General features: G+C 32.9%; 3 protein-coding genes across 6 annotated transcripts; 2 read left to right on the top strand and 1 right to left on the bottom strand.

Moving 5' to 3' along the window:
* The first annotated feature begins 2,003 nt into the window (after positions 1-2,003).
* Positions 2,004-4,942, top strand: LOC103489836 (subtilisin-like protease SBT1.2). The gene has a single exon (XM_008449147.3). It carries the CDS (start codon positions 2,433-2,435, stop codon positions 4,737-4,739), a length of 2,307 nt encoding a protein of 768 aa, XP_008447369.1. The 5' UTR covers positions 2,004-2,432; the 3' UTR covers positions 4,740-4,942.
* Positions 4,943-9,984: 5,042 nt separating this feature from the next.
* On the bottom strand, positions 9,985-15,666 carry LOC103489833 (xyloglucan galactosyltransferase MUR3). Of its 4 annotated transcripts, none has more exons than XR_007820101.1 (3): positions 15,510-15,666; positions 13,107-15,225; positions 9,985-11,582 (listed from the first exon to the last, which is right to left on the bottom strand). XR_007820101.1 is itself a non-coding variant. In XM_008449145.3 (2 exons), the coding sequence occupies exon 2, from the start codon at positions 15,036-15,038 to the stop codon at positions 13,278-13,280; it is 1,761 nt and encodes a 586-aa protein (XP_008447367.2). In that variant the 5' UTR covers positions 15,039-15,225; positions 15,510-15,666; the 3' UTR covers positions 12,842-13,277. The 4 variants fall into 4 exon arrangements, 1 of the variants encoding a protein (XP_008447367.2); XR_007820102.1 differs by lacking the exon at positions 9,985-11,582 and adding an exon at positions 12,497-12,514; XR_007820103.1 differs by lacking the exon at positions 9,985-11,582 and adding an exon at positions 12,538-12,762.
* On the top strand, positions 10,379-12,183 carry LOC103489835 (pentatricopeptide repeat-containing protein At4g21065-like). Its single transcript, XM_008449146.3, has one exon. It carries the CDS (start codon positions 10,379-10,381, stop codon positions 12,053-12,055), a length of 1,677 nt encoding a protein of 558 aa, XP_008447368.1. The 3' UTR covers positions 12,056-12,183.
* Positions 15,667-18,472: the final 2,806 nt, after the last annotated feature.

The following is an 18,472-nucleotide window of genomic DNA, read 5'->3' as shown; positions in this document are numbered from 1 at the left end:
AGTTATTGAGATTGTGTCTCTTTTTATCAGCATATTATATTGTTGAACAATAATCAGTGTTGGAGGGATATTGTTCAAGTTTTTAGTGATTTGGATACTAAGGTAACTAAAATAAAGAATGTGATTAACTCGACACTACGATAGTAAATTTTGTAATTTTATCGTCTAATCCCTAGCATCTATTGTGTTAGAAATTTTGTTTTTCTACCAAGGTAAGTGTGGAATGGGATACCCATTAAGTGTGGAGACCTAGGTAGATGTTCTCTTTATAAGGACTTATTAGTTTTTTTTCTTTTTTCTTTTTTCTTTTAAATGATTATAATAAGCTTTTTCTTTTTGTTTGCACTTTTTCTTTCAACTTATAAAAATGTAAAGGGAAAACAAAAACGGTCTAATTTGTTTCATCGTCATCTTCTTAGGATTGGGCCCGAACTTGGGCCGGAATTATGGAAAGCCCCCATAAAATAACAGACAACAACCGGAAGAAAATTCTTCTTTTCATAATAATTATATTTAGGAAATATTTCATAAATATATGAAACCGGTAAAATATTTACGGTCCATATAACAAAACCTATGGAATTAGCCATTCTTAAAATATTGTAGATTTGTCATTCCTTTTTATTGTCTTTCTTCCCCGTTTTTCTCTTCTCTTCGTCTCGGATTTTTTTTCTATCGTCTTTCTTCTTTTCTTCTTTTTTTTTTTCAAGTTGTTATTTAGTTCAAGATTATGTAACAAATATAAAAAATCCATTTTTTAAATTTTTATTTGGTTGTTCAATATCGTATACTAAATATAAAATACTTGAAAAAAAACGTTGTTTAAATTTGAGTAGCAAAATATAAATGATTGTGTACAAAAATTAGCTAAATCTAAACGATCGTGTATAAAGAATTCCAAAAAAATCGTTTAGATTTGAGTAACCAAATCTAAACGATCTTGTACAAAAAAAAAAAAATAAACGATCGTGTACCAAAAGAATCTTAAAAAAATCGTTTAGTCAAATTTAAACGATTGTGTACCAAATAATTTTGAAAAAATAAACAATCGTGAACCAAAAAAAAATCCTTTAGTCAAATCTAAATGATCTTGTACCAAATCTTGAAAAAAAATCATTTAGATTTGACTACCTTAATCTAAACGATTGTGTAACCAAATTTAAACGATCGTCTAACCAAATCTAAACGATTGTGTTACTAAATTAAACGATCGTGTACAAAAAATTTAAAAAATAAATCGTTTAAATTTGTCTATATAAATCTAAATGACAAAATCTAAACGATCATATATGAAAGAATAGCCAAATCTAAATGATCGTGTATCAAATATATTACACACGTTGTTGACGACATGGTTAATGGGAGCATTTTTGGTTTTTTCCATTGTGGGTCTTTGAGCTTTTTCCATTTTTGAAATTTTTCTATACAATTTAAATATTTTACGCTTTGTTATATTTTTTAAAAGTTCCTATATATTTATATAAAAAATGGAGAGGAATGATACAATATTTCATAAATGCCTTAAATTCTCAATTATTTTTATTAATAATATTTAGCAAATTTTATGAACGGATTTAATCTTATCATTAATTTAAAATAAAATATATATACGAAAATTGATATATTTAGGGTTTTTTTAAAAGTATAACGAAATTGGTAAAATATTTACATTGTATAAAACAATTTTGAAAATAGAAAAAGTTTACAGGTCTACCATAGAAAATACTAAAAATACCCCAATCAACACACGATTGATCAGCCACATGTGTCCACGAGTAATCTTCTTTTAAACAATTGTATAATACAATCTAAATGAATTATCTACGATTGTTTAAGTCATGATACACGATGTTCTAGTTCTTTTTTTACGATGGAAAAAGACTTCAAATTTAAACAATCGTGTTGATCATGGAAAACAATCATGTTGACATTGTTATTGTTATTGTTATTAACAATAATAAGGACAAGAAAAATGCAGGAGGTAATGGAATGGAAGGGATACAATACAAAGGAAAGAAAAACAAATGAAAAGGAAGAGCGTTTTTTGCATTAAATGACACCAAAATTTATATTCCTTCTTCATTCCTTTCTTCAAATTCTCTCAACATACTCCTTTTAGGAAACAAAAATTCACACACAAAACTTTTTGAATTCAAATCCTTTTAAATGTCTCCATTACTTCTCGTGAAGTTTTTGATCAATTACCAATTCCCTTCAGCTCCACCATCCATCAAATTTCTCAGTCCTTGAAGCTCTACAACACAAAGGATCCTCGTGATGAAGAGCTCTTCAATTTCACGAGTTTCATATTTTACACTCAGAATTTCACAAACTCCTCCTCCTCTTCTTCCTCCTTCAAATACCCATCAATTTTTTCTTCAAAATCATGAACTCAACTTCAAGGATCACTGTCTTGCTCTTTGTTATCAATCATGGATTTCAATACCCGTATGGGTTTTCTTCTTTTTCTCTATTTTCTTTCACTTCTTGTTCAACCAAACACTTCCACTCTTCAAACTTACATCATTCAACTCCACCCGCATGGTTTAATCACCTCTGTTTTTGATTCTAAGCTTCAATGGCACCTTTCTTTTCTTGAACAAACTCTTTCTGCCGAAGAAGACTCTTCTTCTCGCTTGCTTTACTCTTATTCTAATGCTATGGAAGGTTTTGCAGCTCAGTTAACTGAAACTGAGCTTGAGTATTTAAAGAAGTTGCCTGATGTTGTAGCTGTTAGAGAAGATAGAAAGTATCAAATTCAGACGACTTACTCTCATAAGTTCTTGGGGCTTAGTGTTGGCACACAAGGTGTCTGGCAAAAGTCCTCAATGGGCCAAGGGGCAATAGTTGGGCTTCTTGACACTGGAGTTTGGCCTGAGAGTCCAAGCTTTAGTGATTCCAAAATGCCCCCAATTCCACAAAAATGGCGAGGGGCTTGCCAAGAAGGGCAAGATTTTAATTCCTCTAATTGTAACAGGAAACTCATTGGTGCTAAGTTCTTTATCAAAGGACATCATGTGGCTTCGTCGCTGCCTTCCGATGTTGTCCAGGAGTATGTCTCCCCAAGAGACTCTCATGGTCATGGGACTCACACGTCTTCTACAGCTGCGGGTGCTTCCGTTGCTGATGCTAGCGTGTTCGGTAATGGAGCTGGTGTGGCGCAAGGGATGGCCCCAGGAGCCCACATTGCGGTGTACAAGGTTTGTTGGTTTAGTGGCTGTTATAGCTCGGATATTGTAGCAGCCATGGATTCTGCTATAAGCGATGGTGTTGACATTCTCTCCCTTTCACTTGGTGGCTTCCCGCTTCCGTTTTTCGATGATAGTATTGCCATTGGAAGTTTTCGGGCAATGCAGCATGGGATCTCAGTTGTCTGTGCAGCAGGAAACAATGGTCCAACTCAAAGCTCTGTTGCCAATGTAGCTCCTTGGATCACCACCATTGGTGCAGGCACACTTGACCGAAGATTTCCAGCTATTGTTCGACTAAGCAATGGAGAAGCCATTTACGGCGAATCAATGTACCCTGGAAACAAGTTCAAGCAAGCTACCAAGGAGCTTGAAGTGGTTTATTTGACTGGAGGGCAAATGGGAGGTGAGCTTTGCTTAAAAGGGTCTCTTCCGAGAGAAAAAGTACAAGGCAAAATGGTGGTTTGCGACCGTGGTGTCAACGGCAGATCGGAAAAGGGGCAAATTGTGAAGGAATCTGGAGGTGCTGCTATGATCCTTGCAAATTCAGAGATAAACCTAGAGGAAGACTTGGTTGATGTTCATGTTTTGCCCGCCACTTTGATTGGATTTGCAGAAGCAAATCGCTTAAAAGCTTACATTAACACCACAACCAATCCAAAAGCCAGAATCCAATTTGGAGGAACTGTGATTGGAAGATCAAGAGCTCCTTCAGTAGCTCAGTTTTCATCAAGGGGTCCAAGCCTCTCAAATCCTTCAACTCTCAAACCTGATGTAATTGCTCCTGGTGTTAACATTATAGCAGCTTGGCCTCAAAATCTTGGTCCAACTAGCCTTCCAGAAGATTCTAGAAGATCAAACTTCACTGTCATGTCAGGAACTTCCATGGCTTGTCCCCATGTCAGTGGAATTACAGCTCTAATCCATTCAGCTCATCCAAAATGGACACCTGCAGCTATCAAATCAGCCATTATGACAACTGCTGATGTTACTGATCATTTTGGTAAGCAAATTCTTGATGGCAACAAACCAGCTGATGTTTTTGCAATGGGAGCTGGTCATGTAAACCCAACAAAAGCAATTGATCCTGGTCTAGTCTATGATATCAAACCATATGAATATATCATTCATCTTTGTGCTCTTGGATATACTCATTCAGAAATCTTCATTATCACCCACATGAATGTTAGTTGCCACAAAGTTTTGCAGATGAACAAAGGCTTCACCTTGAATTATCCTTCCATGTCTGTCATTTTTAAGCATGGAACGACGAGTAAGATGGTTTCAAGACGGTTGACGAATGTTGGGAGCACAAATTCAATCTATGAAGTGAAAGTTACTGCACCTGAAGGAGTAAGAGTTCGAGTTAAGCCACGGCGCTTGGTGTTCAAACACGTGAATCAAAGCTTGAATTATAAGGTATGGTTTATGTCTGAAAAGGGAAAGGAAGGAAGAAAAGTGAGGTTTACAGAAGGGGATTTGACATGGATTCATTGTGAGAATAGCAAATACAAAGTTAGAAGCCCAATTGTAGTGACTTGGAAGAACTAAAGTCACAATGAATACATGGGGGATTAAGTTTTATGATTTATAGAGATATTGATATTGAGTTATTGTCAGGTTAGTTTAATAATTTTTACAAATTTCTACCATAGATTTCTTGCTTTGAAATTTTCAGTGTAGAAAATCCGTCTTCGACTGATGTTCTTGTCTTCCAGTCAACAAAGATTTCAGTTTAAGGATTTGGTATTTTATATCTCTTGTCTACATCAAATTAAATTATACATCCAACATGTACTTAATCTATAAATATTAAATTATAGGTTAAATTATAGATAAAAAAAATACTTCTATATCGTTGTATCGATCGAAAACAACTAGGTATATCAAATAATATTTAAATCAAAATATTGTTTGCACGAGATTATCAGGAAAACATAGTTTGTAGATTTTGAGCTCTTCTTGGTCGTATATTTAGTGTGTTTTGTCGTGGTAGACCGACATATGATACAAGTTGTATGACAAATATGTGTGAGCTTGGTATGACTGCATGTTTCATTGTTGATATTGAACATGTGTGAGTTATGCTTATTTGTTATATTCTATCGTGTTTGACTTAGATATGGACATGTTGGGTGTGTTTTTAAAAGTGACTGTTTCATAATATGTGTCTAAGGAAGTTTAGTCATGCCTTGAATATCAAAACTATGTTTAACGATTCTCTATTGAAAGTATGTTTTTACAAATTTTTTATAAACTTGCCATTCATCGAGTTTTAACTATTGCTTTCCAATGTTTTCTTTCCCCTCAAGTAACTGTTAGATTTTCGATGCCTGTTGAGCGTCACATCACTCGTTTTGTAGAAATTATAGCATTATATGTCATATAATTTTGAGTGCTTCTCCAAGATGTTGAGGTTTTTGCTCATTTTAAACTCCAAACCTAATAACTAAGGTTCCTTGACTATATGAATACTTGAACTTTATGTAGGACATAAAAGTGAGTCACATTCAAGTTAATAGTCTAAATGGTCTATAATATAAGAACATGGAACATTATGGATTCTATCCTCGTTGTATTTAGTACATAAGATGTGATAATAAATTGTTCATGTGGAAACATGTATGTGTAGACATTCTATGTAAGCTCTTATTTTGCTTATTCTTTTTATTTAGGGCCATTTACACTTATGACAAAATATAAAATGAAAATTGAGTTCATGATCTAACATTTTAAATTTTGTAGGAATGACAAATTACCAAGTCCAACCCAATTGGAATTTAATTTTCAGATGGCTAAAATGCCTTCATAGTTAGAAATGTGTTACTGCATTTGATTACCGTCTGGTTGTTATCTGATTGTCATCTTATTATCACTAATTATAAATGATATCGATTTATATTTGATTGTTGTTTGATTATTGTCCGATTGCTATTTGATGTACATTGTTATCTAATTGTTAATGATACTGATTTACCATCTCATTGTTATTTAATTTAATATGATATCATTTACTATCCATTGATCTTATTTATTTTTTATTTTTATAATTACTAAGTAGATTATCTATAATCATCTCATGATCTTCCATCTTTTGTCAATTATTAAATAGTTTTTTATTACCATCATATTATTATATGATTACCTTCCATTTTTTTTTTCATCAATTGCTAAGAATTTTTCTATTACATTATGATTGTCATCTAATTACCTTACATTTTTTAATTACTATGTAGTTTCTAATTATTCTTCATTTTTGTAATCTACATAACATTGTTGATCATCTCATTGCCACTATGAAAATTGACCATTGGAAGCTTAATAAAATACTGAGATAGTTATTTAATTACCTTCTAATTGTCTTTATTTAATTACCTTCTAATTGTCGATTGATTGCTTTTTTTTTTCAATTTTAGTTAGCTTTTTGAAATAGACATTTGGTTACCATCTGATTATTATATTCTACTTTTTTTTTTTTTTTCATTTTAGCCTTTTGAAATAATCATTTAAATTTGATTGTCATCTAATTACCTTATGATTGTCATCTAATTACCTTTTAGTTATCTAATTACCTTATGATTGTCACGAAATTTCCAAGTCCAAAAAAGTGGATTAGAGCTTCATGTGATACTTGATTCAATTTTTCCTCGTTTGCATTTTGAAGACAGCAAAATATGATAAGGAACTCCCTCCTCCTTTGTTGCCGCTCTATCATTATGAATGCAGTAACTCAAGAGAAATCAGAAGCTCAACATCTCAGAGAACTAACGGAGAAAGGGTTTAGAGATTCCAATCTCAAGTCTGCTCTTGAGTATGTCAAGCAAGCCCTTCTTGACGGTTTTAAAATGTCATAAATATTCGTATTCTTGACGGTTTTTGTCATGCATACTCACATTCTTACCGGTTCTAAACTGTCATTAACACTTATATTCTTGGCGGTTTTAAATTGTCATGAAAAATTGAATATTTGACGGTCATAAACCGTCAACGTTCACTATTCTTGACGTTTTTACCAACCGTCAAGAAGTTTGTCTTTCTTGACACTGGATTCAATGACAGTTTTAAAACTGTCAAGAATAATCATTCTTGACAGTTTAAAACCGTCAAGAGAGTCTGTTTTTGTAGTAGTATATACATCGCATATATTGTTTAGTACGTAAGACGATATATTTTATAAATTGTCTTGTTTATGTACTTGCCAACTATACTCTAGTTTAATCACTAGAAATTGCTTGTTTTCTCATTCGAAACTTCTCGCTAATTCTTACTTTTTGAATTTTTGGATAAACTTTTAGATTTTAAAAAGGAATTCAGGGAGTCATTACCGCAAAGAACTTCCCATACATATTCTTTTCGGTATTATATTATTATAATCTACACATGAAACTTTTGAAAAGAAAATTAGAAATTTCACAATTACAAAAACCATCTACATATTCTTGTTTGAATTATGTTTTTATTAGGGATCTTTTCAAAAACATAAAAAAGCGGCAAAATATTTATATTTTATAAAATAATTCTAAAAACAGAAAAAGCTCTTAGGTTCGCGGTGTAAAATACTAAAAATGTCTTGTCAACCACGTCATCAACAACATGCGTATAATATATTTGTGATCGTTTAGATTGGTTTTTATTTGATACGCGATCGTTTAGATATGGCTACCATTTATCTTTTTAATTTTATCGCTTAATTTTGTTATACGATCGTTTAATTTGGTTACATTTAAATTTGCTTACAGGATCGTTTAGATTTGGGGACCCAAATCTAAATGATTTTTTTTTTCAAAATTTGGTGCACGATTTTTTTAACTCTTTTGGTACACGATCGTTTAGATTTCTTTATACGATCGTTTACTTTTTTTACACGATTGTTTATATTTGGCTACTCCAATCCAAATGATTTTTTTCAAGATTCTTTATACACGATCTTTTATTTTTTTTACATGATCGTTTACTTTTTATAAACGATCGTTTACATTTGGCTACTCCAATCTAAAATATTTTTTTTCAAGATTCTTTATACACGATCTTTTGGTTTTTTACATGATTGTTTACTTTTTTACACGATAGTTTACATTTGGCTACTCCAATCTAAATGATATTTTTTAAGATTCTTTATACACGACGTAAAAAAAAAAAAGAAAGACAATGGAAAGAAATCGCAGCAAAAAAAAAAAGATAAAAAGTAGAAAGACGATGGAAAAGCAAAAAAAAAAGGAAAAAAAAGAAAATGATGAAAAGATTAAACGACATAAATGAAGAGTTGAAAAATAAGAAAGATGATGGAAAGAAAGTGTAGAAAAAAATAAGAAATAAGAAAGATGAGGAAGACGAATTGCGATGAAGAAAATAAAGATGGAAGGGCAAACCTGAAATATTTAAAAAATGGTTAACTTTATGGGTTTTGTTATATGGGTCGTAAATAGTTTGATGTTTTGTTACATTTATAAAAGTTTCCCTTTTTATTATTCTTTTTGAATTTTTCACCATGAGCCTCTGGGTTTTTTCCCCGTAAACGATTTTTTTAAGATTCTTTAATACACAGTCGTTTAAATTTGACTATTCCTTGGTACACAATCATTTACATTTAATCGTTTAAATTTGGTACACAATTGTTTAGATTTGGTATAAGATCGTTTAGATCGATTTGGTACACTATCATTTAGATTTAATACACGATCGTTTAAATTTGGCTACTAAAGTCTAAACGATTTTTTTAAAATTAGTAGGTTTACATTTGGCTATCCAATATCCCGATTTTCTTTTCACGATATTTTATATTTGACAAACAATCTTAAATAAATAAAAAAAAAAAAAAAAAACAAAGTTAAACCAAATAAAAATTCAAAAAAAAACAAAAGAAAAATTGAACAAGAAGAGAAAAAGACGATGAAAATGGAAAAAAAAAATTGCAGAAAAAAAAAGATGGAAAAGGAAGGACAAACGAAAATATTTTAAAAAAACTATCGTAGAAGAAAAAGGCATGGAATGAAAAAAAAATGGAAGAGAGGAAGGGAAGAAAGATGATAAAAACAAAGTGCAAAAGATATTAAAAAAACGGTGAGGTTCATGCACTTTTCATTTTGTTATCCGGCGTAAATATTTGGGTTATATTTATAAAAATTAACCTTTATATTTATGAAGTTTTTTTATATAAAATTTTTTCTATAAAAAATATTTCAAATCTAAATGTACCGTAAATTATTAAAGGGGTCTTTTCAAAAATATAACAAAGCGGAAAAATATTTAAGAACAATTCGAAAACAGAAAAAGCTTATAAGCCCATCGTAGAAAATACCAAAAATGTCTCGTCAACCACACTGTCAACAACGTATGCGTAATATATTTGGTAAAGGATCGTTTAGATTTGACTATTGTTTGGTACATGATCATTTAGATTAGACTACAATTTGTTTTTTTCAATTCTATAGTTTAATTTTATTATTTATATTTAAACTCAAATCTAAATTTTTTTTTTTTTTCAAAATTTGGTACGTGATCATTTAGATTTGGTTAAACAATTTTATTTAATTCTTTTGGTGATCGTCTAGATTTGTCTACAATTTATTTTTTTTACTGTTTACATTTTGGCTACTTCATTGTAAATGATTTTTTTCAAGATTCTTTATACACTATCGTTTAAATTTTTCTATTTTTTGTATACCGTCGCTTAGATTTGTTCAAATCTAAACGACGTAAAAAAGGAGAGGAAAAGAAGAAAGACATGGAAAGAAATTGCGGCGACAAAAAAAAAGCCAATGAAAGAAATCGGAACAAGGAGAAGAAAGACGAAAAAAAAATCTGAAATATTTAAAAAATATTTAACTTGACTTAGTTACCCGAAACATAAATAATTTTATGTTAGGTTACATTTATGAAAATTATCCATTATTAAACCTATTTGTCTATTGGTCAATTAAAATCCTAAGCTTTGGTTTTAAAGGTTTTGTCTAAACAAAATCAAGGTTCATTTTGATATCCATTGATCCAACTTTTGAGTAATTATTCGTCATTCTTGGATAGATTCAAAGTTTCTTCCTCTGTCTTTGAGGTCCGAACATCAACAAATTTTGTTCGGATTTCGTAAGAACAACATAATCGACACCCTATACTTCAGTGTAATGATCGGTACTTTTCATTGAATGCTTGAAGTAATTCTCAGGTTTGTACTCTGAACTGTACAAGCTTTCATGAACAGTGTTTACAAACTCCATTGTTACATAATCAAAAGTGGTAAGCAGACTGATCCTCTTTCTCTCCGTACCCTTCTTCTTTCCTGTGTTGCTACAGCTCCCGAAAGCTTATCTTATACTCGTTATGTATTCTCTCGAATTCCTTCTCCAGATACTTTCGCTTGTAACACCATCATACGATCACATTCTCACCTCTTTCCTTCTCATTCTTTGTCCTATTTCTTTGCCATGCGTTCCAACGGCATCCCTTTTGATAATTTCACATTCCCTTTTGTTCTCAAAGCATGTTCTCGATTGCAAATCAACCTTCACTTGCATTCCCTTATTGTTAAGCATGGTTTGGACTCTGATATTTTTGTGCAAAATGCTTTGATTTGTGTTTACGGGTATTGTGGGTCATTGGAGATGGCAGTTAAGGTGTTTGATGAAATGTCTGAGAGGGATTCTGTTTCTTGGTCTACTATTATTGCTTCTTTTCTTAATAATGGCCATGCATCTGAGGCTTTGGCCTTGTTTCAGAAAATGCAATTGGAAGATAAAGTAGTGCCTGATGAGGTAACCATGCTTAGTGTGATATCTGCAATCTCACATTTGGGAGATTTAGAATTGGGTCGTTGGGTTCGAACGTTTATCGGCAGACTTGGCTTGGGAATCTCTGTTGCTTTAGGAACTGCTCTTATTGATATGTTCTCCAGATGTGGATCTATTGATGAATCAATTGTTGTATTCGAAGAAATGGCAGTGAGGAATGTATTGACATGGACGACCCTAATCAATGGGCTTGGGGTTCACGGGCGTAGCACGGAGGCTTTAGCAATGTTTCATAGCATGAGAAATTCAGGGGTTCAACCAGATTATATTACGTTCACTGGTGTCTTAGTAGCTTGTAGCCATGGCGGTCTTGTAAAAGAAGGTAGGGACATTTTTGAAAGCATTCGGAAAGTCTATCGGATGGATCCTCTTCTAGAGCATTATGGTTGTATGGTTGATCTTCTTGGTCGGGCAGGCCTATTGAATGAAGCTTATGAATTTGTTGAAAGAATGCCAATGAAACCAGATTCAATCATCTGGAGGACTCTTCTTGGAGCGTGTGTGAATCATAACAATCTCAATTTAGTTGAAAAGGTGAAGGCGAAGATTTCCAAGATAAGCTCTTCGCACGATGGTGATTTCGTGCTTCTATCCAATGTATACGGAGCAGCTGGTAGATGGGAAGAAAAGACATCAATGAGGAGTAAGATGAGAGAAAAAAGAATAGGCAAAAAACCTGGGTGCAGTTTGATTAATGTTGACCAAACAGTTCATGAGTTCGTTTCTGGGGATAATTCCCATCCACAATCTGAGAACATAACAAAGTTCTTGAGCTCAATTATTGGAAAACTAAGAAACAGGGGTTACATGATGCAAACGGAAAACGTACTACACGATATCGAAGAGGAAGAAAGAGAGCATTCTTTAAGTTACCACAGTGAAAAATTGGCTGTTGCTTTTGCAATTCTTAATATGAAAGATAAAAGGACAATAAGGATCATGAAGAATCTTAGAATTTGTGATGATTGTCATTCATTTATGAAACATCTTTCAGTTAGATTTGAGAGGAAAATAATCATTCGAGATCGTAATCGATTTCATCATTTTGAAAAAGGATTATGCTCATGCCATGATTATTGGTGAAATCTTGTCATTTGTACTCCCTTCTTTCCATTTATGATCTTCAATTATAGATCGAAACCACTTATGTTGAAGATGATTGTATTACTATATTTTACAAGATCAATATAATCATAATTTTATCTTTTTAATTTATTGGATTCAGCTAGTAGTTTAACATCACACCATAGTGTCTATATCTTGTATACATGATGCGAACCTTAGTGGATTCACTTGGTAATATAATATGGCATCATAGTGTCTCGATCTTCGTATATAGTACAATGTATTCATGAATAACGAGATTTAATTCATTATCAATGACATTAAAACCATTTAACATCGACTCACTCTTCGAAATTTGATAGCCCACACCTTGCAAATCATGCTAGAGTTGTAATATACAGTCAAAAGGCCGCCACCTTCCATGGCGGAATGGTGCCACTCTAAAGGAAAACTCTCTTTCACTTTGTTGCCTAGTGTCTAATAGAGAAAAAAAAAAAAGGAATGAAAGAGCTCGCAAAGAGCACAATTATTTTCATTTCAATTATGCAATTCCACTACTCGAGCCTAAAGTTAAACATAGATAGAACAAGATTTGGAATAACGAGATCCAATGTATGGTGGATGACATTCAGAACCACCTTCAATCAAAAATAGACTCACCCAAGATTTTCTTTTTACTGAAAGACGCTGCAATCTGATGGCTCACACCTTACAAATCATATGCCCTTTCGAGAAAATCCGAACAATAACTTTAATTAATACTCCAACGAAACAGACTTTTTTTTTGGCAATGAAACCAACACATTTCTTAAGGGGGAAAATTTTTCAAATAATATAACTCAATTCTGGTATCGTTCCACTAAGATGAGAATTAATGCTCACTTCAAAAAAAGTGAAGCATTCATGACTAATAAATCTAAATCATATGATTTGTGCATTGTTTGCAGAAGAAAAATCTGGCCAATAAAATGACAACTCTCAATACAAAGAATTACTGAGAAAGGCATGTAATAAAGAACTATGATTTCTGTATAACAAAACTATAATTAATAGGACAGCAAATACTCACTGCTTTGTTTTTGAAGGGCAGCCCTGTTTAGCTGGAGGATGATTAAGCTTTCAATCTATAAAAAGAAGTCCTTGGTTTGATGCTGGAAGCTTTTCTTTAGGCTTCTATTTGAGCTAATTAACCGCCAATGGTATGTTTACTGACGTATCAATCAACTTCAGCCGATCAGTTTCATGATTTGTCTCTCTGCTCATTTTTCCATGAATTTTTTGCAGCTTCGGCCGACGTATCACCAGAATCCCCATCCTTTGGTTTAGAGAAGAAAGGATCCCATTCATGAGGTCCAACTTCCCGCTGCCCATCTTCCAGTAACTCATATTTCCAACTATTCTCCTCGATAAAATTGTCATTGGTGTGCCCTTCAATTATGTCTTTCCTCAACTTTGTCACCTTGTTGATAATCGCTTGCACAGAGACATCAAAAGCATCTTTCAAGGTTTCCAACTTGGAGCGCGGATCAGCATATACCAATCTTGGAATCATAGAGATGACCTCCTCCTGCATTAGCTTCAGCTGCTCAGGTGAAATTTGAGCAAGCCTTTCTTCTATGCTAATGTTCCTCTTGCGGATATCATCCTCTGGGATGAATACTGAATATCTTGTAAAATTCTTTGGGAGATGCCAAGTATATTGGGTGTATGCTGATCCCGGATGGAAGAAGACAGGTATGCAACCGGCTAACATCGCATCGAAAGCAGATCTTCTGGTGTATGAATCGCCCTGAGGTTGCAGGCAGAAAAGAGAGCTCTGAAACATTTGCATTATACTACTAGGAGAATGGCACTTGCTCTCCCCAAAATCGCATTCCAGCAGCTTGCAGACCTTAGAATTCTTACATTGATCAATAATCTGCCCTCTTATTGACTTGGGATTGTCGGGGCGTGGAGCACCTGCGAAAGAGAACACCCATTTCCGTTCGAGTTTTCTCATCCGATCCTGCCAAATAAAGACATCAGAATCCTTTGCAGGATGGAAATATGTTGGATATGGAATACCAAAATCATTGGCATTCCATGGGCTTGATTCAACTACAAGCATGGACATGTTCTTAGCAGCAGGTAAAAACAGAAGCTTGTTTCCCCAATCTCTTTCTTCCTCAGAAAGCCTCCTGAAATCCCATGTGATCCTACCAGCAACAAGGAAGTGATCTCGACCGCCCATAATGCCCCATTCGGGCCTTTTCTCGAGCCAGTTCACCAAATCAAGTGAAGCTCTATCTCTAGTAGATATATTATATCCCCAAAGGTATCTCGCAATATCAAACCCAGCATAAAATGGCACGAAGAAAGCAGCAGCAATGGAAGAATCCTTAGTCAAACAATCATATTGCTTCATTCGATTACTGAAAATCACATCGACCGCAAACTGATTTGTTGCATACCAGCCTGTATCTGAAAACACTCCTTCCACATTTTCAAGTGGTGGACCAAGCCCAGCATTAGTTGTGAACTTGCACATATTTGTCCAAAGGCTTAGACTCTTACACTCCTTCAACATATCCTCATTAAACCTAGAAGGAAGATCATGAACAAATATATACCTCCCGCCACATGGATCACTCTTATTTTCAACAGTTTTCAATGCTTTAACGAACGGAAATGTCTGAATCTCAGGTTTGGCAGTGAACTTAGGCTCCCGATCAACAGGCTTCGGAGGCTCACGAATTGATTTCACATCAATTTTCGGCGCATCTACTACACGAGAAGGGGCAAACTTCCGGACTACAGGCAAGTTAACAGGTCCATCTTCAGGGTTTAATGTGATTGATTCATCAACAGAGTGACCTCCAAGCACCACAAAATGAAAGTACAATAATAGGATCCAGAAAAACGCCGACAACAACGCTAAAAAACAAAGCCGAGAGTTCTGATTCTTCCCGGCTCCTCTCTCCATATGCTCCAACGGGGCAATCACTACCGGGCGGCGTCTCATCGGATGGAATCACAATCACCAAATCCAGAAAACCGCCAGGTCTCCATTTCGCAGGAATCACTCACAAATCCATCTCCAAAATCCAAAATCAACAAAGGAGAAGAAAAAAAACACCGTCTCCAATGGTCAAATAGCTCGTTCGACTTCGACTATGAATTCCGATGCGAACAAAAAACAATCGAAATAACTGGAAAAAACGCAAAGTATTAGACAATCAATCAGAGGATTCAAACTTCGTGACGTAAACGACGCGCAATGCGACCGAATCTAGAGAGATAGAAAGAAGACGCAACTCAATGAGATGGAACGTTAGAGTAAATGAAAACACGAAAGACGAGGAATTATATGATGATTTAGTCGGTGACATAACATTATAAGAAGCAAACATTGAAAAGGAATCAGAATGGATCTTCAAAGACGTGTATATGCATAATCAATGTCGGAAAAAGAAGAAGAGATTGAGAGACTTACAGAGTAGTGATTCTGATTGTTGAGAGAAAATTTGGAGTGAAATTTTGTTTTGGTTCTTTAGGATTTTCGAGAGAGAGAGAGAGAGAGAGAGAGAAAATGGGAAGGAAGTAAGCGAAGTAAAATATAAAGAAGAAATGGGGACGCCGTGAAACTGTGAAGGGAAGCGATCCGCCCACCGGTATTGGACTGTTGTCGGTAGACGCTACGATTGCGCCACGTGTTAATCTTCCACGTGTCTGCTTATGAAATTTTGTTGCCAATCCGGCAATTACGCTGCATGGCCAAAGAGAAAAGGTAAAAAGGTAAATAAATAGTGCTCTTAAAATCAAGACTTAAATTAGAGCTTCTAAACATATTAAATTTTAAATTTTGTAATTAATGGGGTCAATTCTAAATATAATATAGTTCTCTAATAAAAATGACAAAAACGTGTCATTTCCAAATTTATTTGAAAAATAATGTGAGAATACAAATAAATGAAAGAAAAATTATTTTCAAAATAACGTGAGAATATAAATAAATAAATAAAAACTTAATTAACACGCCTTATTAACATATTAGACCCTCATGAAAGTTTAAAATTTAAATAAAAAACAAATCTTTAGTTAAAAAATTAAATTTGTAGTTTAGCATTTTAATTTTGTGTTTAATAGATTAGTAAAAGAAAAATTAAATCAATCCATCTGTTCCATATCATTTTGATTTTTTGAACGAAATTTTATTATTAAATTTTTATCAACGTATTAATATTTTCACATTTATATATGTTCAGCAAGAATGAATGATTTTGTAAGAAACCTACTAAAGAAAATAAATGATACAATATTAGTAATATAAAGGCAGTAGAAACTAAGAGCATATTTATTACTATAAATGTTTTGATTATTTAAAAGAAATAATAATAATGAGTGGAATTATGTAGAAAAAGAAAAAAGAGGTGGTGGAGGGGAAGGATTGGATGTATGGGATCTAACTTCACTCGGTTTTGTGGGGGCTCAGATCTGGCAAATGACATTAGGCATCTTTTCTTTCTATTTCACTCTTTTTAATTATTATTATTATTATTATTAATATTTTCAACCTCAATTTTTAAATAAATCTTTTCTCTCTCTTTCAAAAAACAGTTCCTTTTTTTTCCTTTTTTTTTTTTAGCTTTTATATCATCGAATAAATAAATTCTACCACATGCTTCATATTAAATGCTTCTGTTTTGAACTGAGTTTTTATTGTTACCTCAGTCGATTTTCTTTGGTGTTATATTCGAATATGGGATTGAAATATTCCTCTTTCTAACCAACATTTTTTTTTTTTATATCAATAATTTATTTGTCTCTGCTGAATTATAGGATAGTATCATAGATTTATATTAGTATCTATAAGAGAGCCTATTGATGATACTTGAACATGGATAGACTTTTTCATGAATTGTGCGAGGTATTGTCTGTAAAACTCCATAAAGTCTACGACGACGATTTATAAATTTGTTTCATTTGAAAACTATCAACAATAACCGAAATCTACCATTTATATCAAAGACTACTTATAGAGTTTTATTGATGTATACCAACAAAATAACAAGAGAGAGGAAATTACGTAAAGAAGAGAAAAAAATAATGAAATCCGAATAAGACTAAAGGAGGATAATATGGTAAGGAATTAAACATATAAGAAGAAAGTATGATACAAATAAAAATAGAACAAATAAGAAGATTGAGAATTAAAATGGTTATATTTGCACTTCTTAAGAAATGTTGTAACTACTGATATGAATAATTATAAGGTAATTTAGTATTTTAATTTAGATGATTAATACTTTTTAAGTTGCTAATTATTTAGATTAATTAGCTTTGAGTTAGAATTCATTAGTTAATTATGTTATTCTGTTGTAAGACTATATACATACATAGTCTAACTTAGGGTTGTATTAGAAAACTTTTCATAATCTTTATACGAATTAGAACTTTGTTGTTTGAGAGCATTATTTCTTTAGGGAAGATTTCTCTTTGTCATTGGCCATAATCACTTCAATCCAATTACACTTATTATTGGCCCAAAATTCCAACTTGTTGCAATAATTCTTCTTCTCATCTCAAAATTGATATATTGTATTAACGGCCTAGTGGTTTTACGTTGACAATATAATATAACCAACAACGTGAAAAACAAAAATAACACAGTTTGGTATAACATAACCTACATCTTGGGGGTCATTTATCCAATTGAGAAAAAATATTCACTAAAGTTTAAGAGATTTAAAGTACACAACTTATCCTAAGTGATGAACTATATGACAAATCCCACAAGATAAAGTCTAGGTTCTCCCTAAACTTGTTAAAACTTGGTTAATCATGATCTCTCTCTTCAGGCTACTCTAAATGAGAATCCTCTAGAGATCTCTAAAGTTAAGCTCCCCTAACTTTGTATGATTCTTCTCAACAATGTCAAATACAAAGTTAGTAATTACTACCATCTTCACAAAGGTTGTTTGAGATTTTCTTCTTCTAATGATTACTTCAAAAAAACGTGTCGATCAAAACAACCTCACTTGCTTGATAAACTTTTCTAGGGTTCTTCGGTAAACCGCAAAGCAACCAAAAAAACCACATTTTTATATTTAATATAATGCCAAGAAGGAAAGAGGATCACAACCAAACAAGGAAAACTCCTAACACAGATGGGAGACCAAAAGAGGAAGGTCCCGAAAAGGAAAACAATATTCAATACAAAAAGTAAAAAGTAAATTTTCTAACCAATAAAGCAGTAACGCACATATATATAGACACGCTCGCTCATTTTTTATTCATGATTTTGAATTTAGTTTTCATTTAGTTCCTAAATTTCAAAATGTAAGATTTCAAGTTAGTCTATGGAGACTTCAAAATACTACAATTTTTAACTTTGAGAATTGAGTTTTTCTTTTCAATTCGATTCATATATCTTAAGATTTATACTTTTAACCTCGT

Source organism: Cucumis melo, chromosome 4 (genome assembly GCF_025177605.1).
Source record: "Cucumis melo cultivar AY chromosome 4, USDA_Cmelo_AY_1.0, whole genome shotgun sequence".
Lineage (NCBI taxonomy): Eukaryota > Viridiplantae > Streptophyta > Magnoliopsida > Cucurbitales > Cucurbitaceae > Cucumis > Cucumis melo.
Note: the sequence above shows the minus strand (reverse complement) of the source record. Positions and strands in the feature narration are given on the sequence as shown.

Bases quoted from the DNA above. Each gene is read 5' to 3' on its own strand.
- LOC103489836 (XM_008449147.3), top strand. From the start codon at position 2,433: ATGGATTTCAATACCCGTATGGGTTTTCTTCTTTTTCTCTATTTTCTT.
- LOC103489835 (XM_008449146.3), top strand. From the start codon at position 10,379: ATGAACAGTGTTTACAAACTCCATTGTTACATAATCAAAAGTGGTAAG.
- LOC103489833 (XM_008449145.3), bottom strand. From the start codon at position 15,038: ATGAGACGCCGCCCGGTAGTGATTGCCCCGTTGGAGCATATGGAGAGA.